The following is a 24,006-nucleotide window of genomic DNA, read 5'->3' as shown; positions in this document are numbered from 1 at the left end:
TATAGTAAATTATCTCATTTATTTGCTCAAATAAATAAAATGTAATTGCACTCGCTGCCTTTTTAGTTTTGATGCCATGGAAGATTCTAGACAAAGGGTCATTTTTTTGTAGTCGGCCTGAAATGGCAAGTACATTAAATTCCTTTGATCTTCATGCTCTACTTTTTGTTTCTTCTTTTCTTAGAGGGAACAGTGACTACTAGCTTGTTTTACATGGGGTATCTGGACCATGTGATTCTCTTAAAAATGGGCCGGGAGCAGTATTTGAAAGTAAACTCCAAGTCTTTGGACACCCAGGCGTTTAGCTGTATTAAAAAGAAACTGGAAGATGAGCTGGTTGGCTGTACCATGTAACCGTTGTGAAATCTTTTTTTTTGTTTTGATTAAAGTTCTATTACCTGAGGACTTCTGTTGGCAGCTTATGTAATATTAACTGTTCCCGTTTAATCATGGCCTCATGAATACCAACTAGAATAGGGACAGGTTAAGGTGAGGCAGGAAGCAGGGGACTGACGGATCCTAATGTGAACTGGGTTTGTAGTTTTCCAAATTGGAGACCCGGGACTCCCTGGGTGGGGTGGGGAGATAAAGGGATCCCCAGGCGCATGCAAATCAGAACTCCAGAGGCTGCTTCCCCTTGGTTTTTACAAGTGACCAACCATGGGGATTAAAAATTTTAAAAAAGCCGGCAAACTCATTTGGTAGTACAATATCATAACCTGACTTTTCATTCTATTAGTAATGCCGTGTCAGGGGAGCTCCGTGTCCCATAAATCAATCATGGGGATAAATGTGGCAATTTGTTAATGAAAATACAAACGGAATTAGTTCAGAAGCCGCCGTGGGTGTCAGTCATGCATGTTGTTTGACTGGGCCGTTAGCACGGTATTTGGTGTTAGCGGTGTGTCACTCTGTGTCACTTGCACTTGTTAGGGGAACGCAAGCATTCGCCGGCAATTAAGCTCATGATTTTTGAGTTTTACTTTGCGAAGTCTTTGTCCAGGTGGAATATGCCTGGAATCGTGGGCTTTGAATCCCAGATACTGTGGCAACCTCAGGGTGCTTTAAGGGAGAAAAAAAAAAAAACAAGAATGACCCTTCTCTCGCAGTCCCTTAATAAGAACGGAGTGACAGGCATGCCCTGAGCTCCCCCACTCCCCGGTTAACCATGTGATGATCATTATTCTTTTAATGTTTTACATTAATCTCCATGTTTTGTATTAGTGCTAGCTGCTGCTTCTATCTCTCAATGCCACAATCAGGGTATTTTTGATATCTTGTATTACCCTAATCGCCAAGAAGTATGCTCCAAACTGATTAATTCTAGAATGATTAAAACATCCTATGCAATTCATTTATTGTTGCTGCAGTTAATTGAATATTTGATGATTTAAAGGTACCCTCATTATTTCCGAAGATATGTATTTATCGCCAGGCAGATGATCGGTGTGTGGTCTCTCTGTGGCTACATGGGGTGGCAGCCTGCACTGTCACGTGCAGAGAGGGTAGGCACTTGTGAGGGCTCTCATTCAACTCCCCACCTGCCCAGCGTGTGGGCCTGCCTTCCCTGGCCCTCAGAGGACCACATCTGTGCCCAGCCCGAGAAGGTCGTCTGGGGCCAGGCGGGAGAGCACAGGTTCCCTTGTGCGGCATGCAGCCTGCTCTCTGCTCCAGGAGGAGGGGGCAGAGAGGGGGATGCAAAGGACGCTGCAGCTCTGAGTGGCTAACTTGCGCTTTGTGGACGATCTGAATGCTCAAGAGTGGATTGAAAGAGAGGAGAAGGTGGCTCGGGAATTAAGCAGCAGCTTGACAACTCGGCAGGCAGCAGTTCTAATCCCCGTGTCACCACTAGTGCTCTTAAGTCTCCTTTCCCACCTGTCCGAGTGACTCCAGAAGTACTGCGAGAGGGGCGTGGGGGTGGGGGGTGGGGAGCGCGCTGGGCAAAATTCTGGGGCTGAGCCCCCGCCTCAGTGCAGCTGTCTTCAGTGTGCAGAGTGACCCGCCCCCCCTCCCCCGGCGTGCAGCTCCTCAGGGGGCTTAGAGACTGAAGTGGCCTCAGGTGGCTCTGCCACTTCTTGGCCATGTCAGATCCTTGGCCTCTCACTACCATGTGGAGTGAGAACTACAGTGGGGACCTCGGCGGCTGGGAGCTTCTGTCGGACATGGCTCTGTCCGTGAACCCGGTAGGTACCCTCTCTCCACCACCTAATCAGACCTCCTGTTCCCTATTGTCTGTTTCCCGTGTAAATGTTTGTCTTCCCAATTTGCATGGAGTCTTGAAGCCAGAAGTTATGTTGTCTTCAGTGTCTTCAAACCCTCCCCCTTGGCACCATCCTGAGCACAGTGTGAGCTCAATCAGGATTTGTTGTCTAAAGAAATAAATGGGAGAACTGATGAATAGGCGGTCGGGCAGCGAATGCGATCCTATTACCCTTGTCACGACTACCTTACAATGTATGTCCCAGTGGGTCTCTATTTGTTTTGCCGTCCCATCTAGACATTTAACTCCAAGAGAAGAGGCCAAGTCTCATAGCTGTTTGTATCACCCCCCCCCCCCACGCCTAACACTATTCTAGGCGCAGAGGAAATGCTCCGCTGCTTAATTCAAAAGCACTCGCAGGGGAGAAGCATTTGCCACTCAAATGTAGTTGTCTTGCGGTGGAAAGAGCTGTGGGGCAGGGCTAGATGAGTTTGCAGGACTAGTGACTCCATGCCAATGCTGGATCCCGGGCTTTTCTTAAAAAGAAAAACAATCTGAACACTTGGTGTGGATGCCTACTTATTTGACTGTCTCTTGTCTGCAGTCCCTTCCGATCCTGAGTGCCCCCGACCCCCGAGCAGTCAGTATTAGATTTGCCACAAAGCCCCAGAGTTGACAATTCTTTCTATTTTGACAGCAGTTCCCCCATAAGGAAATGGATATTTATAATACCAGGTGTAGGGATGATATTTGCAGTTGGCGAGAGTGAGTCGGGTCTTTCCTGGAAAAGACGAGAAGACTCGACTTAGTAATAAAGCAGTAAGGAGAACAGGACAAGGGGTAATAACCTGGCTCATTGTGTGGGGCTTGGCAGGGTACAAAGCATATTCACATTACTTATTTCATTTGCTGCTCACAGAAACCCTGTGAGATTTGAAAGGAGCAGGTATTATTATGATAGCGATTTTATTTTATTCTACTTTATTTTACAGTTGGGAAAACTGGAACTCACAGGGGTAAAGTTACCAAGTCCTGTTCCCAAGTGGTAGGGCCGGAACTCCCACCCAGCTCCTTATAGACCCAGAGGCAAGCGTTGTTGCCATGTCTGCATAGTGCTGATATGTTTTTCTCTGTGGTTGAAAAACTGACATTATGTTTTTGTTGTGGGAACAAAAAGAGCAAAGACCTTTTTCTGAGAGCGGGACATACATTTTTTAGCCCAGGCCGCCCACACGGATAGAATGCAACAATGATACTGAAGATTTAATTCTGCTGTAATCATTTTGACCTTTGGCAAAGGTTATTTGTTAGAAGTTCAAGGATTGTCTTAGAAAATACAGTTGCTGGAGCATTGAACAATGGGATGAGATTGTATCTGCTATTAAGACTAATCCATTGAGTTCTGTAATCCTGTACTATGTTAGACCAGCATCTCCCAGTGTGTGTTCTGCAAACACTCATTCTGTGTGGAATGGTAGTATATGTCGATTGGGAAAAGAAAATCACAAAAACTAAAAAGCCAAGAATGTAGTGGTCAAGAGAGTTGGGAACGTGTTGCGTTAAACAGCTAGATAGGTGTCTTGGAGCCTTTAATTCGCATCATGGATTTCCACGTCGGGGGAGGGGGTGGATTGCAGTATTTCCCATGCTTATTTGGACAGGGAAAGATTCCTCGTACCTGTGGGATGGGCTCAGGTAGCACTTAATACAGTTTCAGTCCTACATTAACTATGCGATTCCTCATATCTTCCTTCCTCTTGAGTCTACAAACTCCATGAGGGAGGAAGCTGTGTCTCCTTTTGCTTTTCCTTGTATCTGTGCCTAGCAGAAGGCTGGAGGCACGGTCCCTGGCCCTCACAAAATTTGTTGAATGAATGAATGAATGCACCTTGCTGGGCCAAACCTTACCCATAGCTGCCCATTGGGATCCTGCATTTAAGGTCCTCTGGAAAGTTGTGCCTGGCCCTCTTTTGCAGCCTTTCCTTCTCCTGTTCTTTCTACCCAGTACTAGAATATTATTGTGCTGGGAAGGGTGGCTGTGTATCTTATCATCCAAACTGGGACATTTGTGAGGGGGAAAGGAGACATGCAGGTTTGCGGGAAACTGGGGCCATATTCTATTTTCCAATTCCTCAAATAGAGTTATGCTCAGCCTTCAGTCTGTCGGAGGAACTGGGGGCTTCTCACCCTAACTGCCCCCTCGAGAGGTCTGGGACGTACGGCCTCAGTGGCCGTACTGTCTCTGCAGGACTGACCTTTCACCTTCCGAGGCAGAGAATTAAAGAGACCAAATGTTCTCCTCGCCAGAACTGGAGGGAAGCGGAAGTGACAGTTCGCAGTCCTGGAGAGGGGGTAGGTGTGAAGGCAGGAGGGATGTTTGGGGGATGCCTGTAGCTCACACAGGTGACATCACAACCGGGAGACCCTTCTCCATGTGGTTGTCCCATGCCCGGGCCCCTCGCCGGTCACCGCCTTCAAGCTGGTGCCTCGCTTTGGTGTCCGGCTTCTGGCTTTCACTGATGATAGAGCCCCCGAAGGATAGAGCCTTGTGCTGGACCTGCAGTGAGTCCTCGGGACATTTCTGCAAGTTGCTTGAATTTTGATTGATTAGGAAGATGTCACACTGGGAAAGATGGCCCATGGGACTCACTTTGTATGTCTGTGAGATGCTCTCTAGGTGCCAAGGCATGCCTGCAATTTACACAGTTTGAGCCTTTGATGTTTTGGATAAGGATTGCAGGCATCTAGTTAGACTCCTAAGTTTAAAAAGAACTTAATTCAACCATAGAAGTATGTCCTATTGGACTTGCCTTTAAAAAATCTGTGATTATGAGTAATATATTAAACCCTGGCAGAGGGCCAAATGGGCCTTAAAGATGAGGAAGTCGAGCTCGTACTTTGGATAGATGAGCAAAATAAAGCCTGGGTGATGGGGGGGCAGCCCAGTGTCCCACAGAAAATCGGTGACAGAACGTGTCACTCTCTGTACCTTGCACTATGGTCTTACTGCTTCATTAAAGCAATCAAAATTGGCCACTAGCAGATACTTTGGGCTTTGTACTTAGCAGGGGAAAACTCCACACTGATAGCTGTATTTCCTTTCTTTACAATTTTCCCTACCGTGTAAAGTATCATACAACAAACTTCTCTGAGAATAGCTAAATGGTGCTTAATTTTTGTTTGTTTATTTTATTTTAGGTAAGCCTTCCCAGTGATCCAAGCTGTGTTGAAGAAATCTTGCGGGTGAGTTTAAACCTTTATTTCTGTGCCTTTTAATAATGAAGCAATCTGTCTGCTTAAGCTCTTTCAAGTAATCACTGTGCTGTTTCTGGGAGTATCCTGGTGGGAATCCTCGCTTCCATTTCGAGACCCTTCTGCTTACACCTCCTGGCTGATTTCTCACCTGTCCCCTCCCCATCCCCAACCAAGCTAGTCTTGTCATCTCCCTAAGCTTCTGTTTCATCCTTGCACCTTTCTGGGTCTTTCTCTTGAGACTCCCCACCTTCTTCAGGACACTCTCTCTCTTTAGGCGGCCTACCCTAAATCTTGGGCCTTCTGCTCTCTGGGATCTCAAGTCTCAACTTCATTGCCACTTCCCGCACCAACGTGGGTGGAACAGGGTTGTGGGGGTTGTGGCCTATGACGAGGGGCCCAGATGTGGGAGGGTGGAGGGCGGCAAGGAGGAGAGACTTGAGAGTGAAGGCAAGTTGTAGGACCTGTTACTAATGGGAGGGAATGTGTGCATATGAATGGCATGGAGGCAGCATGAAGTTGCCGAAGGTGGCAGTGACCTCTCCCAAAGTCGATGCTTAAACCAAAGGCAACACCAGAGCCCAGCCAGAAAAATGGGTCTCCTGTCTCTGGCTGTTAGCGTCATAAGGCAAGGCAATGTGGTACGTGAAGAATGGAAGTCGAGGCGCTGAGTCCCAGGGCCAGCTCTGCCATTTGTCGCTCTGTGGTTTGGGCACAGAACTCCAGCTTTCTGAATCTCCATTGTTATCTGTGAAACAGGATGATAATACCTGTCCTAATTCCCTTAGAAGCTGCCAAGAGGTATAGATGCTCATTATTATGATAAACGATGATCAGCGTGGCCGTGAGAAAAGCACGCAGGCTTGCCGCCCGGGGAAGAGAACAATCTGTGTGCCATTGAGAAGTCTGCCCTCTCCCCACTTACCAAAGCGAGGAACTCCCCGCCACCTCTGCCTGAGACTCCCTGTGCTGCATGCCGTCCAGGCAGCCCAGGGTTCCCAGGGAACCTGTGACGGTGCAGCCCAAGGAATAATACAGAGGAGAGAGCTGTTTATTGTCAGGTTCACCTGACCGTTGGGGATCTGCATGCCCCGTCTTCAGCCCACGAGTATTGTTATTGGCTGTTAAAGAGATGAGTCCTATTCCTCTGATCAGAGATGAGACTATCTGAATTAGGGATATACCGGCTACTTCTTTTAAAAAGATTTATTTATTTATTTATTTATTTATTTATTTATTTATTTATTTATTTAGAGAACATGAGAGGGGGGGAGGCGCAGAGGGAGAGGGAGGATCTCAAGCAGATTTGCGCCAAGCAAGGAGCCTGACACAGGGCTCGATCTCACGACCCTGAGATCAAGACCTGAGCTGAAACCAAGAGTCAGGTGCCCAACCGACTGAGTCACCCAGGCACCCCTATACGGGCTACTTTTGTAAGAGCTCAGGAACCCCTATGTCATCTCTCCTGGGGTCCAAGGGTTGGGGTGGAGGGTGGGCGGCTGTTGAGAAATCTGCCAATGTGCTGCACCAGGAGACTGCAGGTGTCTGCTCCTTCCATTGGGCAGAGATGGATCAGATCAACCAGAGACACCAAATCCTTGTTAGTGTGTTGGCTGTCTTCCTTAAAGAAAGGTAACATGGCAAGAAAGCTCTTCCTCTCTTCCAAATGAAGTCAGCGGTTTTTTCTTAATTCCCAAAGGAATGTGGGACCCGTTTCAGAATCACCACCTAATTGGTCACAATTGGAATCTCTTCTTACGAGCGGCCTGGCCCTGGGGGAGGGGAGCCGGGTGAGCACCTGGCAGAGGCCGGGGGCCCCAGGCCGCTGGAGGAGCCACTTAGAGAAACAACAGAATGTCACTTCAACATGGAAAGAAAAGAAGCAGGTTGCCTTAATAAGCTCATAAAAGATAGCACCCTTTGAGGAAGTAACAAAAGTCCTTCTGTTCTTGAAAGAGAATCTAGGGAAACGTCTTTTTTTTTTTTTGAAGGGCTATAGATTGTATAGAATTCTGGGTTTTTTTCAACAGCACCATTAATGAGTGGGCTTTCCTTTATTGAAGACTGACATGTTTCATTTCCCATGCTTAGAAGAAAAAGAAGCATCCTGAAGTTTATGTCCTAAATTTTATGAGTAATTCTTAAATCTGTATAGCCCACATTGTGTGGCACAACAGGTTCGTGGTCGTGTTTGTTCGAGGGCTGTGAGCCCAGCGGATGGGCCGGCTCCACAGCCCTCTGTGTGGCCATGCTCGCCACCTGCCTCCTCCTGGTGGGGGGGGGTGACTTTTCCCTTCCTCTCTGACACCCTCAGCGCTTTTCAGACAAGCCCAGAGCAGGGGCGTATTCTCCCTCACTGAGGTGCAGCCGTGTGGAAGAAGGGGCTCTAGCCCCAGGGTAGAAAGCCTTAGGTCTGTCACTCTCTAGCCGTGTGGCTTCTCGATCTCTTCATGTATCAAACATGAATAACTCACACAATAACTCACCCTCCACCCTACGACCCACCTGCAATGAGAGAATCTTTAAAGCGTGCACACAGTTTGCACGGGAAACATGGAGATCTCAGTCCGTTTGGTCTCTCAACTTCCCCACCTCACAGCCCAGCGGGCTAAGCCTGCAAACCCACTTCATCTCACGTGGGGACAGACTTCTTTTATTAACCACCTACAACACGACTGGCCGCTCCCCTCTCTCAGCCCCTCAGTCCCCAGGCAATGGAAATACTTTTTCCTGAGGCATTTTATTTTTGCCTCCTTTTCCAAAACGCCATTCCAAGTCAAACCAGTTGGCTTTCTTTGCGAGCTCCTCTCAACCATTTCTGTGATTGTGGCCTCAGCTCTCTTTCTTTGTGCTCCTGCTTCTCATTCCGTCCTGTAGCCCACCTCCTCTGGTCTATCCAGGCCTGGCTTGACCTGATAGGGTGACCTTATTTTTCTGTGGCACATGACTGCCTTTGAAAACACTTGAACCCCATTATCTTATTTTGGTAATAGAAAATGTGGTGTAGTCCCTAATTATTTCAGGAAATTGAGGCCCAGAGGGCTTATAAAAGACCTGCAGCGAGAGTGAATCTAGGATACAGCAGAAGCAGAATTGGAACTTGGTCTGCATTTTTACACTACGCCAAACTGTCCACCGCCCTCTCACAAACCTCTGGATTTAAAAAACAAAAAAAATTGCTCCAGATGCTGGCTGACTTAGTCCTAGCCACTTTAAGAATCCTACCAAACCAAGAGAATTTGAGCAGGTGTCAGGAATTAATTCTTTCTTCCTACCGTTCTGATTATGTTCAAATCTCACCACAAATAATAAACTAATAACAATGACACATTACTGGCCCTGGTAAAAAATAACAGCAATGTGCCGCTTCCAGGCTTGAGCGCTTGAGCATACTGTGTCACGTCCCTCTCACGACAGTCCTAAAACTCTCTGTCATGAGTCCCATGTTGCAAAACAACCACCATGCTACCCCTTCTGCTCCTGTTGGTGCGCTTGAATCCATTCTGCCTTCACAAGCTCCGGTCTCCTTTATGATTAACATTGTGATGGCATCAGCCACCAATTCCTTTCAGCTGCCGTTGCTTCGATGACTCATACAAATCCAATTATGCCAAAATAATTTCAAGCGGTTTTACAAACAGGCCAGAAACCACCAGCCTACAGCACCTCTCCTCCAACTGCCCTCCTGCTACAAAACAAGCTGCCTAGATCCACTCGTCTTCGCTACTTGTCAAGTACGTCGTTGCCTAGTCTACATTTTACAAATCAGAAATGTAAAGGCAAAGTTTACATTGGCCCCAGCCTGCGTACCTGCTTCGGTTAGCAAGCACGCCATTTTCTCTTTAGATTCAAGCCGCCCCCGAGTCCAAACAGAAATGAAAACTAACAATAACTCCGGTGGTGTTTTGCAGTTACAATTCATCTATCAGATGAGGGACTCTGAAGCCGCTCATATGTAATAATATGGGCCACAGCAGCTTCTCTCCTGAGCTCCACGGGGTTTGATGGGTCCTCGAGTAATCACTTCTGGAAGAGTTAAGCCAAGGAGAGCTGGTGCACTAAATACTACTAGCCGAGGATGGATGTTCAGTGATTGTTTGCTTTGCGGTGGTATGATTTATTTGTTCCTTGCAAGAATTTACTTAGAAATATCAACAAACTATCAATTAAGTCCTTTCTCGAGTCAAAAATGCAGATAGAGCGCTTCTCTTAGCCTTGACGCCGAACAGATTGTGTTTCCTAGCAAAGTACCTTCAGTAGTTGATAATTTCATAGTCTAACATCTGTAAGGGTAATTCACTGTTTATGAGGACTGCTGAATTTGCTAGCTAAGATTTAGGGAACTCGATTTGATAAACTATATCATCTTACAGCTCTCTCCCCGCCATATGGATCAGGTTGGTAAACACCGACATGGGCACCTCTTTCAGATTATGGCATGATCTGTGTTTACAGCATTCTAAATTATGGCAATTCCATGTATTAGGTCTGTGTTTGAGTGTACAGGTTTAGCATGGAGAGATCCTACCACATAATTACAGGACCACCGTGCACAGTACTTGCTATTTTTTACTTTGAAAGGGGGAAACAAATGAAGAAGCCCGTCTTAAGAATGAGAAAGAAATGGATTGGGGAACAAAATTGGTCAATTACGTCTGAAAGGAAATTTGATTATATTATCATAACTATGCACCATAATCAAGCACCTTTCAGTGGAATCTCTTTGATAAATTTAACCAATAATTAGGCAATTGATTTTATATCCTGTCAAATTAATGTATAAATAATGTTCAAATTGAAATCATGCAAACGATTTTCTGTAGCGCAGTCTTAAATACTAGTCCTTCCAGAATGTTTCAAAAAGCGTCTATCTTATTCTGGTGTGGACTTTTAAAATTATAGTTTCTTGAAATAGTAATGTAGAGTTCCATCCAAGAAAGACAACAATTGCTAAATATAATTTAGACTATAATTAATGTTAACATTGGTGGAGTGAAATAAATAAACTAACTACTGATTGCACCCTCTGCTATTCTGATGACTAGCTCTTACCTAATGACATTGGGAAATATGTAAATTTGTCAGCAGGTGAAAATGCCCTTGACTGGGTAAATTATGTGGCGTATTACCTTTTCTGAAGCTAATTCAAAGCACTGACGGACTGAGTACATAGCATGCGTATGTGAGGTGAGCTATTCACGGGAACCAATTAGCCCATAAGAGATATTAGGCATTATTTGCCTCCCAGTAATCATTTTCTCTTTTCTCAAACACAAACCAACCCAGAAGAAAGATGCTAAATTTAATTATAACAACTATTATGTGAACAATGTAGGTAAGCCATCCAGTGTGCTTCCAAATGCACTTAGAGCCTGTCAAGCAGTTTAAATATTTTCATGTGGAATCTAGGGGTTTGCAGCTAGCGTATGATGTGAATTTTAAATGATTACACAGACGTCATTGGGAAAATGAGTAACGTGAGTAACGAGGTGACTGGCCCAGTGATTCATGGGAACCTGTCAAACGTGGGACATGTCAGGGAAGAGATGATGTCAAAGACCGGTAACTTAGCAACTCGGCATTTAGCTGTCCAGGGAGTGAGCAAGAGTAGCCCCTTTAAAATCACTGAGTCAATATATGAGTCCCTCTATTTCGTAGGTGTGCTATAAAAATAAGTCTGTTTGCTGACAGCCTGTTTCTTTCTGTGAATATGGTGATTTATTATTTTCTGTTGAATTGAATGAAAGCAGGTGAGAATTTAAGCCACGTGTAGAATTTACACCTGCTTTCTGTGTCTTGGGTGTGCAGACAGGGTAATGAAACAGTGTATTGGTTTGCCAAAAAGCAGTCTAAGCTTATCTGAAAGGAGTAATAGCTTCCAACTGTTGTTTGAGAACCGGCCTCATTGTCCCGGCTGTGCTACTGGGATCAGGCTGGCAAAAAAAAAAAAAAAAAAAGTAATGCCAGGCGGTTGGCCATTGCCCTTGCATCTGTATAGAGGTAAGACTGGTGTCTCTGGAAAATACATTAAGAACGTAGCCTCTCAGAGTCATTTTGGGAGGCATCTTCCAGTTTTGAAATGAGAGAATAGAGCGAGGCTCGCACCTTCTCTTGTGAATCACCAAAAGCATTATGGAGACTGAGAAAAAGAACTGTGAACTCCATAACTGGTCTAACCAGAAGACGTACATCAGCCTAAGTCACAGTTTATTCTGTGAAGGTCAGGCAGGGAAGAATCCAAAGGATGGTTCCCATGGTCATGGATCTAGAGCATAGCTGATGAAGCACTGCTTTTAAGAGAAGTAGCACAGGGGTGCCTGGGTGGCTCAGCCGGTTAGGTGGCCGACACTTGACTTCGCCTCAGGTCATGATCTCAGGGTCCTGGGATCAAGCCTCACATTGGACTCCCTGCTCAGCGGGGAGTCTGTCTGTCTCCCTCTCCTTCCGTCCCTCCCCCTGCTGTGCTCTCTCTCCCTAAAAAAAATAAAGAAATCTTAAAAAAAAAAAAAAAAAGGATATGTGGCGCACCATGGAAAGCAAAACCAGTATGGGAATGATGGGGCTGGGTGTGAAGGTTTGTAATGGAAGCTTCTGTGGACCAAGCGTAGAACGTACAGATTGGGATGCTGCTTTATGAGCAGCCTGTAGGCCTGTTGTCTCTTGATAAGACAGAAATAAAGGCCAAAGCCCTTGATCGCACACACTGGTGTTGAGAAGAGAACTACTGCTAGTCTGGGATTGCGCCACAGCCCCCGCTGCCACAGAAACATCCTGCAAACAGCTCTTGTCAAGGAAGAACTCCTGTCACTAGAAAAATTAGTAATAATTAAAAAAGGAACCACCGTAAGAGCTATGGAAAAATACCAAAACAAAAATAAAGAAAGAAGAAAAGAAACAAATGAATTAAAAAATGTTGCTAGGGAACAAATCAAAGCTATGACACCACAGTGGCAGGAGTTATTAAAGAAATGAAGCAATTTTATCTTAAAAAAAAAAAAAAGAGTGAGCCAAAGCAGTGATACAAGAGCCCAAAGACGCTATTTTAAAAGTAGATAAATAAAAAAAGAGTAGATAGATCAAGAGCTGCAAAGTAATGAATTACAGACAGAAAATCATTAGAATTAGCACTTTCATGATCTGGTTTTTTTTTCCCCCAAGATAAAAGAGTAACAGCAATCGATCATTTGTTAACCTCACCAAGGGGGGAAAAAGAAAAAAGGAAAAAGCACAAATACATAAAACAAGGAATAATAAAGAGTAATAACTTTTCAGATACAGAGGAAATCAAAATCACTGTTAGTGGCAATTTACTTGCCTCGGCACAAATAAATATAAGCATTTAGATGAGGTGGACAAGTTTTCTAGTGAAATATAGTTGACTCAGACTGTCTCCAGAAGAGAGAAAATCTAAACAGACTTATCACCATCAGTGAAATGAAGAGGAGTCCCTCTCATTCATGAAATCATCAGTCCCAGGTGGGGTTTCGTAGGGAAATTAAACCAAACCATGGAGGAATAATACAGCCCAATGGTTTCAGAACATAGAACCAGAAGAAAATATTGCAAAGTATTTTTTTAGAAGAGCCAAATTAGCACATAATATTGATGCCCAAATCTGACAAAAACAGCATACAAAACAGAAAATTACAGAGTAACATCACTTGTGAATATTGATGCAAATTTCCTCAGTGAACTGCTAATAGAATCAGACAGAACTTTAAAGGATATGCACCATGACCAAGTGGGTTTTATTCCAGGAAAGTAAAGCTTGTTCAATATTAAGAAATCCATGAATATAATGCTTTTTATGGGTAGGATAAGAAAGAAAAAACTACATGATCTAACTCATCGATGTTAAATGATACTTGACAAAATTCAACACCTACTCTAGGTAAAGTAGAAATAGGTAGAAACATCCTTAATGTGATAAAATGTATCCATCTCAACCCAAAAGCTAGTGTAACATTTCACAGAGGAATTCTAAAAGCATTCCCATTTAGTTGAGAATTCAGACTAAATGTTCTTTATCACCATTATTATTTAATATTGTCCTGGAGGTAAGCCAAGACAATTAAACAAGCTAAAGAAAGAATATGTATTAAAATGGGAGAAAATGTGTGAAATGATTATTATTTGTAGATTATATGCGTGTGTGTGTATATATACATATATATACGTACATATATACGTACTGTTTTCCTGAAATCCCCCAAAAAATTAACCAAAAGCACTATTACAAACAATACAACAATTCAGCACTATTTCAGTTTGCAAAATATATAGAAAGAGTCTTACATGTAAGCAACCAACTGTAAGATATAATGGGGCCAACAGACTCCATTTATATCTTATAAATTCATTTAACAAGAAATGTGCCAGAAGCTATATGAACACACTAAAGTCACTAGGAGAGACACCAAAGAACTTTTAAAAAAATGGAAAGGCGTATTATTCTTGGATAGGAAGGATGATATCACCAACATTTCTGTTCTCCACAAGTAAATCTTGGGTCCTTACCTCACACCAGGCAGCACTCTTATTTCCAGATGCATTAGAGATTAAAAACAAAAGCATAAAATATTAGAAGTAAACGTGGGAGAATTTCAGATTTTTTTATTTCCAGCCCAAGGCTTCTGGTGAGCCAGCAGGGGTTGGAGGTAGTCAGGGGCAAGTTTGGAGGTTTGAGGAGATTGGAGAAGGTTTGAAATCGTCATTGACAGGGAGGGAGGGGGCTACCCAAGGAATACTATTAGTAAGATTATTAGGCAGTGTCAAGGTTCCAACCTGTAGATTGTGATTTCCCCAGCAGTGCTTAGCTCATTACCCAGAGACCACTGACTGATGGGACGAGGGCAGCCCGGAGGCCTCAGAGAGGTGAAATAAATTGTCCCAAAGCACATAATTATATAGCTACTAAGGGGACGAAACAGGATTGGAACTCAGGTTGGCCTGAATTGAATATAGACACAAATAATAATATCAAATAGTTGTATAGCAGGGTTTGTTTGTTTGTTTGTTTGTTTGTTTGTTTTGGTAGCAAGTGCTATTATCATCCCCACCGCTGCAGATAATGTGATGGAAATACTTTGAGCCTAAACGACTTTCCAAGTTCAGCACCTAGCCAGTGGCAGAACCAAGATCTCAACCCTGGGCATCCATGCTGTTAACCATTATGCATTCTGTCTTTCACCATGAGGATATAGGGCTGAAGAAATAGATTTTAAGTGAGGACTCCAGGGCTCAGCCCCTGACCCAGTGGGTAACGATGAAGCTGGGCAAGATGGCTAACAATACCCTGTGTCGCAATTAGGAAAACAGCTTATGAGACGGACCAAATCTAATAAAATGAAGTTCCGTAGGAGGATATCTATATGGTAATGCTCTTAAGTCCACCAGTGCTCTGAGTAGATAAGAAAAAATTTAGTGGTAACATGTATTACTGCCCACAGATGTATTCATGCAAGGATCTAGAGCAGGGTTCAGCAAACTTTTCCTGTGAAGGGTTAGATTGTAAATATATTTGACTTTTTAGGCCACATGGTTTCTGTCTCAACAGCTAAGTGCTATTGTTTTTAGCATGAAAGCATCCATAGACAGTGTGTAAAACAATGCTTGTGACTGTGTTCCAATAAAACTTTATTTACAAAACCAGGCAGTGGGCCACAATTAGCCTGTGAGAGGTAGTTTGCTGACCCCTGCTCTAGAATGCCTAGAACCAAGAAGGGGATAGATCTGCTCTGCTCTGTTCTACTTGGACCACACTTGGCATGTGGTATTGATTTCTGGCCAGCACATTAAAAAAAAAAAAAAAAAAAGTTCATTCAGTAAACTTTATCTTTTTTTTTCTAGTTCCATTCCTGTGAGTTTTAACATATGTATAGATTCCTATAATCACCACCATTAACAGAGAAACAATGCCAATATTCCAAAGAATTCCCTTATATAACCCTTTTGTGGTCAGACTCTCCTCCCTACCCCAACCGCTAGCAACACTGATCTGTTCCCTGTCCCCACGGTGTTGCCTTTTCCAGAACACCACACATAAAAAGAATCATACGGTATGTAATCTTCCCATAGTGATTCTCTCGCTCAGCATACGCCTTTCCAATTCATTCAGGTTGTTGTATTTAGAAATAGTTTATTCCTTTCTGTTCCTGAGGAACATTCCATTACATGGATGTTCCGCAATTTGTTTACCTGTTCATCCATTGAAGAATATTTGGGTTGTTTTTAGCTTTTTGGTGATTATAAATAGTGTTGCTGTTAAAAATCACGTACAGATTTTTGTGTGATTATGTTTTTATTCATCTTGGATATATGCCTAGGAGGGGGGTGCTGGGGGTCAAGTGTTGTGTTTAACCTTATTTTTAAAAAGGGCTGAAATGTTTTCCAGAGTGGCTATACCATTTTGCATTCACACCAGCAACTTATGAAAAACCTACGTCACATCTCTGCTGGCACTTGATCTTATTGTTATTTATTTTTTTTTTAAGATTTTATTTACTTATTTGAGAGAGAGAGAGAGAATGAGAGATAGAGAGCACGAGAGGGAAGAGGGTCAGAGGGAGAAGCAGGCTTCCTGCTGAGCAGGGAGCCCGATGTGGGACTCGATCCCTGGACTCCAGGATCATGACCTGAGCCGAAGGCAGTCGCTTAACCAACTGAGCCACCCAGGCGCCCCTCTTATTGTTATTTTTTATTTAAGCCTTTTTAGTAAGTATGTAGTGGTATGTCATTATGGTTTTAAATTGCATTTCCCAAATGGCTGATGATGTTGAGCATCCTTTCGTGTGCTCATTTTCATTTTTGTGTGTCTTCTTTGATGAACTGTGCATTTAAATCCGTTGCCCACTTTAAAAACCAGATTGTTTGTTACCTTATTGTTGACTTTTCAAAGTTCTATATATGTGCTGGATATAAGTTTTTGGTCAGATATATGCGTTACAAATATTTTCTTTCTTTCATTTCCTTGACAGTGGCCTCCTAAGAGCAAAAGTTTTTTGCTGCAGTCAAATTTATTAGTTTTTTTTTTTTTTTTTCCTTTCATGGATCATGATTTTGGTGTCAAGTCTGAGAACTTGTTGTCTAATGCAAGGTCATAAAAATTTTCTCCTGTGCTTTGTTCTAAGAATTTTATAGTTTTCTGCCTTACATTTAGGACTTTGACCTGCCTTGAATTAATTTTGGTATATGTTGTGAGGTGTAGGTTGAAGCTCATTGTTCATTGGGTTCGGCACCATTTGTTGAAAAGACTATCTTTCTCTATTGGATTGATTTTACATTTTTGTAAAAAGTAGATTGACTTTATGTGGCTCCATTTCTGGATTCTTTAGTCTCTTCCATTGGTCCATGCCCCTGGCCTTTCACCAACACCATGTCTTCAATACTGTAGCTTTATAGCAAGTCTTAAAATTAGGATAATGTGAATCTTCCAACTTTTGTTCTTTTTTCTAAAGTAGTTTGACTATTCTAGTTTCCTTTGCTTTCCATATGAATTGTAAAAACATGTTGTCTGTATTTACAAAGAATCCTGCTTGAATGCTAGTTAGTATTGCATTGTATCAATAGATGAATTTACTTGGTATGCCTTTTTAGTTCATGAACATGGTGTGCCTCTACCTTTATTTAGGATGGTCACCCCGTTTTTAGAGAGACATTGATAATCTGTCATTCCATTTTGGGGAAACCATGCTATGGGGAAAATTCAAACCCCTAGAAAAACTACATGAAAAGAGTTATTCATTACAACATTACTTGTAATAGCCAAAAATGCTACTGTATGTCCAACAATATGGGGATAGTTAAGCAAATTCTGATTTATACACTCAGAAAAATAATTGGCCATTAAAAAGATGGATTTGAGGATGATGTAACGACGTGGGAAAAACAAAAACAAAAACAAAACCTTACGATAAACCATGAAGTGAAGTAACCACACTATAACATTTTATGTACTTACTTTTTATGGCCATGTAAAGATATGAATAAAAAGAAACGAAAGGAAAATAACCTGAAATAGTAGTTCTTATTTTGTTAGGGTGACAGGATTATGGGTGAGTTTTTCCTTTTCTAAATTTTCTCAATTTCTAAAATTTTCATAAACAAATTTTAAGTGGTATGCTGCTGAACTGAAATGCATTTAGCAACAAGTAAGCAGGGGATAGTGAGTGGATCCACAGGCAGAATGGTGGAACCCAACCCCTGAGGGGCAGTGACAAGGAGATAAGTATCTGAGCAGTAAAAGGAAGAATGTTCTAGGGAGACATCACGGTTAAGGAAGTAGAGCTTGGCTCTTCTCACCTGCTGAACATTCTTGGGTGACTTAACCATTTTGGATCTCACTTAAAAAACTGGGATAATACTGCCTAATTTTCAGGATTAATGGGAGGATCAAATGAGCTAATGTATGTTAGTTATGCCCCTAGAATGTGCTTGGAACACTGGGTAAATATTAGGTCTGCCTGGTAGACTCCCGTTCACACCATGGAAGAGCCAACACTAGGATCGCTTCTTCTCTGAAGCCCTAACTGTCCAAATGAAATGAATCTCTCTCTCTAGGTGACAAGTGTAGGTGTATAAGAAGTGCAGAGTAACTGTTTGTTGGGTGACTGAAATTTGTAGAGAAATGGTTAGAGAAAATGGCCTCACAGTGTCATGTCCGCCCTTGGTAAAGTAATAATATGTTTTCCATGGAGCTATTGTAAGTTAATAAGCAGATGATAGTGTTTAGTAAGTGCAATAGTTATACAAATACTAGGCATTATAATGACTCCATTTCTTATTTCTTCAAATAATATATTTAGCGCTACTTTTTGTGCTAGGTTTTTCCATTGCCAAACATTATTTAATACCTTTGCTCTAACCTGTTTTTAATATTGCTCCTCAAAGTACAATAATGTTGGCATTATCACTTTAAACAAGGCATTGATTAAAAGCAAAGGTGGAGGCCCCATATGCTACTATAATTGCAGAAAGCCGATTCAAATCTCTTAAATAAACTTAAAGGGGCTGATCTGGTACCATTCACTGTGCTTATTATCACTGTGGTCACAAGAAAGATGCTTCTATGACATGTGGGTTTTTTCCTCCAGTGAGAGTTTTCCAGACTTTTTTTGTGGCTGAAAACCTGTATGTTGCTTCTATTAGACACTCTCAGCCTCATAGCAAAGGTTGTGTCAAAACGGAGCACTCCCCCCAGATCTCCCGTTCCTGGGATTAGCATGCTAACACAAACCAGTTCATCCCGCTCTCCCCTGGCAACATGTTCATTAGAAATTGCCAGATCACAAAATACAGAACGCAGGTCCCCCAAAAGCTGAGGCAGACAAAGGCATCCTGGCTGTCTGGGCCTCTGGTGGTTTTCTCTGTAATCCCTTCCAACTTCTCAGGACCTGTTGGGACTGGAGAAAACCCAAGGAGCTTGTCTACCCTCAAATTTTGCAGCCTTTCTCCTGCTCTTCAACCCAACAGCCCCCTATGGGGCACAGCCTCATGTACCTAGCACTTTTGATACCAAAGTTAATCGTGGTCTGTGTCACCCAGCCAAGACCACAGAGCCCCTGCCTTTGGAAGAACTGGGATTCAGAGGAAGGCACTGGACTGGGCATCAGGAGACCTCAAAGCTAGGCCTGACCCATCCACGACCTTCTTTTGCAACCCTTGGCTTGTCTCTGGAGCATCATGGGCTTCGGGTTTTCCGTCTGTAAAATTGAAGTGTTGACTAGTCTGCTCTGTCCAGGACAGTAACGGTAGCCACATGTGGCTGGTTAGTGAAGTTTAAATGTGTTAAATTATAATAAAAGTTCAGTTCCTCAGTCCATGAGGCACATCGTAAGCACTCAAGAGCCACATGTGGCCAGTGGCTATCACTGGACAGTACAAAATAACAGTATTTCCATCATGGCTGAAAATTCTAGTGAAGCGAACTGCCCCTAGCTTATCTCTTAAGATCTGCTCGGGGTCTTCATTCTGAGTCTGATCATTAAAGAAAACCAAATCTAGTCTTACTTTTTGACTATATACCCTTGACCATGTTTAGAGTTTATCTGAATAATTTATTTCCATCCTGAGGCTTATGTAGAATCTGTTGGTCAAATTCTACTCTAGTTTTGAGTAGTACTCCTACTATATAAAAAAGGACCAAAAATCAGGCTAAGTAGAAAGAGATAAAGTGAACGTCCCACAAAAGAGAGAAGAAGAGAGAAATTGAAGGCAGTGCAGGGGAGTGCCCACCTACACTCCAGGTCTCGGGCAAGTTCCTTCCCCTGTGTTCCATAGGAGTGATCATGCCTTCATCCCCAGGCTCTGGGAGGAAAAAGGGTACATGAGACCCTGGCAGGGCCCCTTCCAGAAGAATGGTACTATAAAAACCCAGCACCTGATTCATATGCACCCCTCCCTCCTTCCCCTCCCTCACTTTCACTCCCCCCTTTCTTTTTTTTTTTAAGATTTTATTTATTTATTTGACACACAGAGAGCGAGCACAAGTAGGCAGAGCAGCAGGCAGAGGGAGAGGGAGAAGCAGGCTCTCCGCTGAGCAGGGAGCCCGACACGGGGCTCGATCCCAGGACCCTGGGATCATGACCTGAGCTGAAGGTAGTCACTTAACCAACTGAGCCACCCAGGCACCCCTCATTCCCCCCTTTCTTGCCCTCTCCAGCTTGTTCATCTCGTGAGATATTCACCTAAGGCACAACATTAAAGGAAGGACCACAGGCGACACTTGGACAGTTCTGGAGACTTCAGATGACCCGTTACTTCTCAGGGGAAGTTGCTCATTTACACCATGATCTAGTACTATCACAGGGACCCTAGATCTGGATTATTAACCTTGACATGGCCTAAGTCCTGTCAACAGCCACTCATTAGATTCTGCGTTCATGGCAAGGCTCATTTAATAAATCGAGGCTCCTCCTTCCTTAGAAGTGGACTTACTGGCTTTGATTTGCCATCCAGGTTGTGTGGTGCACACACATGACAAATGAATTGAGAAAGTAGCATGAGTAAGGGCAATGCTTTCAAAGTAATTATAAAGTAGCTCCTAAAACTGCCAAAATCTGATTGGCCTACAGAAATGTGACCAAGCCTGCTTCCCGCTGTCTGACGATGTTCCCTTTTAGACAGCCCATCCTTATGGAGCTCAGTGGTGGCGAAAGCCCAGAGTGTAAAGCCACCACCTGGACAGAGGTCCTTCATCTGCCACATGCTGGCTGAGTGACTTGTCCAAGAGGTTGCTCTTCACTGGGACTCGGGAATCTGATCTATGAAATGAGAAGTAGGAGAACTACTTGCCTGGATTCTTGAGTGGGTGAAACATGGTAACATAAATGAAACGTCGAAACATCCAGGGATTTCTAACCACTAAATACATGCAAACTTCTATTGGATTTAATTGTGACTCTTCTTAATGGTTCAGCAATTCCAAAGATTCTCAAAGGGTGACTTTGAATCCCATGTTTCAACCCTTCACAGGCTCCCAGTCTGCCTTTGCTGAGGAGTGTAAATTGCCCCTGCAATGGTTTTCCTAATTGTGAAATATATAAGCTCCTTGCATGTATTTTAATACGGGGCTTTTTTTTTTCTTTTTCATTTTTGACCACTCCATGGTTCATAAGGCACTTTGCAGCTTTTCAAATTGTCACATTTGTTTAATTAGCCCAGAGACCCTGCCACGTCGATTTCTGTCAGCTGTATAACAGTCTCTGTGGGTAGCTTGTAAATCCCTATCCAGGATTGTTTTTAACGATTTTGCACATTTCTTTTCTTTTTGAAAGCACACGAAGGACAGACTAGATGAGCAGGAGGGAGTGGTAAGAGAGGGTGGGGTGCTGTTGCACTGGGGTGAAGCATGTGACTAAAACCCACTAGGAAACCGTGGTCTGAAGCCCAGGGGGAGAGTCCTCCATGTGCATTTATTTACCTCAAGCCCGACGTGACATTTGCTCAGTAGAACATTTCCACGGAAGGGTTTGACAATGTTCTCTTTGGATCTTCTCTTTGGTGCTTTCCTAAATGTATAGCAGGGAGTAAACGTATTGATCTGGTTACCCCCAAGAGATGGTATAGGCTGAAAACAGAGGTTTAAAGAGGATTTAGAGACATCCACGGGCAGTGGATTCCCACACGACCGTGTGGGAGGGGTGGGCGGGGCGGGGGGAGGAGTTGGAAGATGTCCCTTTCTCATGGTGAGAAATGCTTTGGGTGCCTCAAAGATGTCAACGGGAAATTCTTAATAAAAAGACTCTGTGATTGTTACCTTTTTATTAAAACAAACAAACAAACATGACGAGGTGGTGATGCAAGAATCAGATTGGATTTTTGTTTAGTAAATACTTAGTATATAGTATCTCTGTGTTCTGATTTCCAAAGACGTATCATGTCAGTAGCTACTTCTAGCTCATGCAGTTTGGCAGGTGGCTGTTTTCACCGAGGCAGAGAGGGGACAAGCCTTCCGGATTTTAACACAGGATTGAAGCTTTATAGCGTGCCTATGGGGCAAGGTTTTATGTCTACACTGCCTGACCCCTAGATTGTTCATATTGAGTTTAGAATGTTCTCTTTCTCCATTAGCCAGACGTCCCTTTAGAAAAAGGTACGGCTCTCACTTGTGCTGCTTCTTTGTCAGTCTTAATATGGAATAAAGAACTATTTATTTCCCATTATTTGAAGTAATTGCAGAAAGAAACTAATCTGAAGAGAGGAGTGAATGTCCCGGCCTTTGAAGAATACTCAGCCTGTTAGGGGCTTGGAATATTCTGAGGGGGCTTTCTGAATCAGTTTCACTGAGGCCTGGTCGTTGTGGTAACGTTATTAAATTCAGGCGACCGCAAAGAATTTGGTGCCTCTGTTGGCTTATTTTTATTTTGTTTACTTTTTAAAAAGATTTCATTTATTTGTTTGTTTATTTATTTATTTACTTGAGAGAGGGAGCATAAGCCGGGAGAGGCGCAGAGGGAGCAGGAGAGGGAGAAGCAGACTCCCCGCGGAGCAGGGAGCCTGAAGCGGGGCTCCATCCCAGGACTCCGAGATCATGACCTGAGCCGAAGGCAGGCGCTTAACCCACTGAGCTGCCCAGGTGCCCCTGGCTTATTTTTATTTTTACTGGGGGGGCAGTGTGTTGATGGGGGAGGAGGGCCTGGTGTTCAATAGCTAGAGGAACACCTTAGGATCAGTTTGTTAGTTAATTTCATGTGAATGAGGCAAACCGGTTCCCTTTCATCCCCTTGGCGCTGTGATTCTGTGATTCTGAGAGACGATTCCATGCAAATCATATTGGCTGGAGTTTCAGCTGTATTAGTGGCCTGACGCCTTATTTTTACTGAGCTCAGAAATAATGAGAGAGCAAAGCAATTTAGCCTTTGTTCCTTCTAAAAGCCGTTGTCATGAACTCCTCATTACCATTTTTCTTAATGTGATAAGTGTAAACTACAAGAAAGCTATCATGTATGAAAAGCTACAGCAACCCTTAGAAAGGAATACTGACGCCTTGTGTAAGTCTTTAAAAAGGCTCAGACTGGGGATTGCACGAAATGTCTCCTCCTGTCTCTCTTTGCCTGGACTTGCCTTTCACTTAGTGTAGAAGCCGCGGCTCTGCACTTGCAGCCTCGATCTGTCTGTCCCGCAATGTGAGATCAAGCACATCTCTTTGGTGATTTCTGGAACATGATCACAAATTGAATGTGACTCTTTTTTTTTTTTTCCAAAGCCAATTCTGATGGGTTTATTTTAGTTCTACTTTTGAACAATAACTAATAATTATTATCTTATACCCATTCCAATTACAAATACTCTAGTTACCTAGATAGAGCCCATCTGCGCCTCGTGCCTGGATCTGGTCCAGCTACCTGACTCTTATATACCTTGCAGAGAGGAGACACACAATAAATGTTTTCTTGGATGAATGAAACTAAATGTAGATCATTAAAGATGGTGCTGGGGGAACAGCCAATGAAGGTGTGTGAATTTTATCAGATTGCTTTGGCTGACCTGGAGCTAAAAGAGCAAATTAGAGGTTAACCATAAAGAATTTTTTCTTGTTATGAGGGTATGGTGTGTCATTCCTTCCAGTGAAGTTGCTCTGGAAAAAAAAAAATGGCTATACTATTATATTATGTTTTAAATGATGGTCATTTGGATGTAGTTGATGGCAAAATTATTTGAAACATAAAAGCTAGAAACTGAACAGAGAAGTTTAAAAATCGCTTTTGAAAACGAGTAACAGTGACAAAATTAGCTTCTGGATGAAAGAAACAAGTTCCTGAGTTAGAAAGGGAAGACATGACCTTCAGGAAACCTCAGAATCCTCTGATGCCTGGACTGAACCACGGAGCAGAAGCCCTCTACCTGGGTTTCCTCTTTGCTCCTGATTTCTGCAAAAGCATTTCTCGATGGCCAGTACTTACAGTTCTTACTCTTGAACTTGTGCTAATTTTGTCTTTACTGAAGAAGGCAATTTAGATTGAAATCAATCTAGCAACGTTTCCTAATGGGGTGGCCAGTCTTCTGTACTGACTGGTTCAACTAATAGAGACAAATGTCCTGAGAAGGATCCAAAT

General features: G+C 43.1%; 1 protein-coding gene across 3 annotated transcripts in view; it reads left to right on the top strand.

Annotated features, from left to right (window-relative positions):
- AFF2 (ALF transcription elongation factor 2) overlaps positions 1-24,006 on the top strand; it is a 450,433-nt gene that overhangs the window by 266,004 nt on the left and 160,423 nt on the right. For all 3 annotated transcript variants that reach the window (XM_073888506.1, XM_073888504.1, XM_073888505.1), the window contains exon 4: positions 5,399-5,443. In XM_073888506.1, the coding sequence (XP_073744607.1) occupies positions 5,399-5,443 (45 nt within the window). The remainder of the gene's footprint in view (positions 1-5,398; positions 5,444-24,006) is intronic.

Source organism: Callorhinus ursinus, unplaced genomic scaffold (genome assembly GCF_003265705.2).
Source record: "Callorhinus ursinus isolate GAN/ISIS: 27379988/994484 unplaced genomic scaffold, GSC_fseal_2.0 scaffold91, whole genome shotgun sequence".
NCBI classification, from domain to species: domain Eukaryota; kingdom Metazoa; phylum Chordata; class Mammalia; order Carnivora; family Otariidae; genus Callorhinus; species Callorhinus ursinus.
Note: the sequence above shows the minus strand (reverse complement) of the source record. Positions and strands in the feature narration are given on the sequence as shown.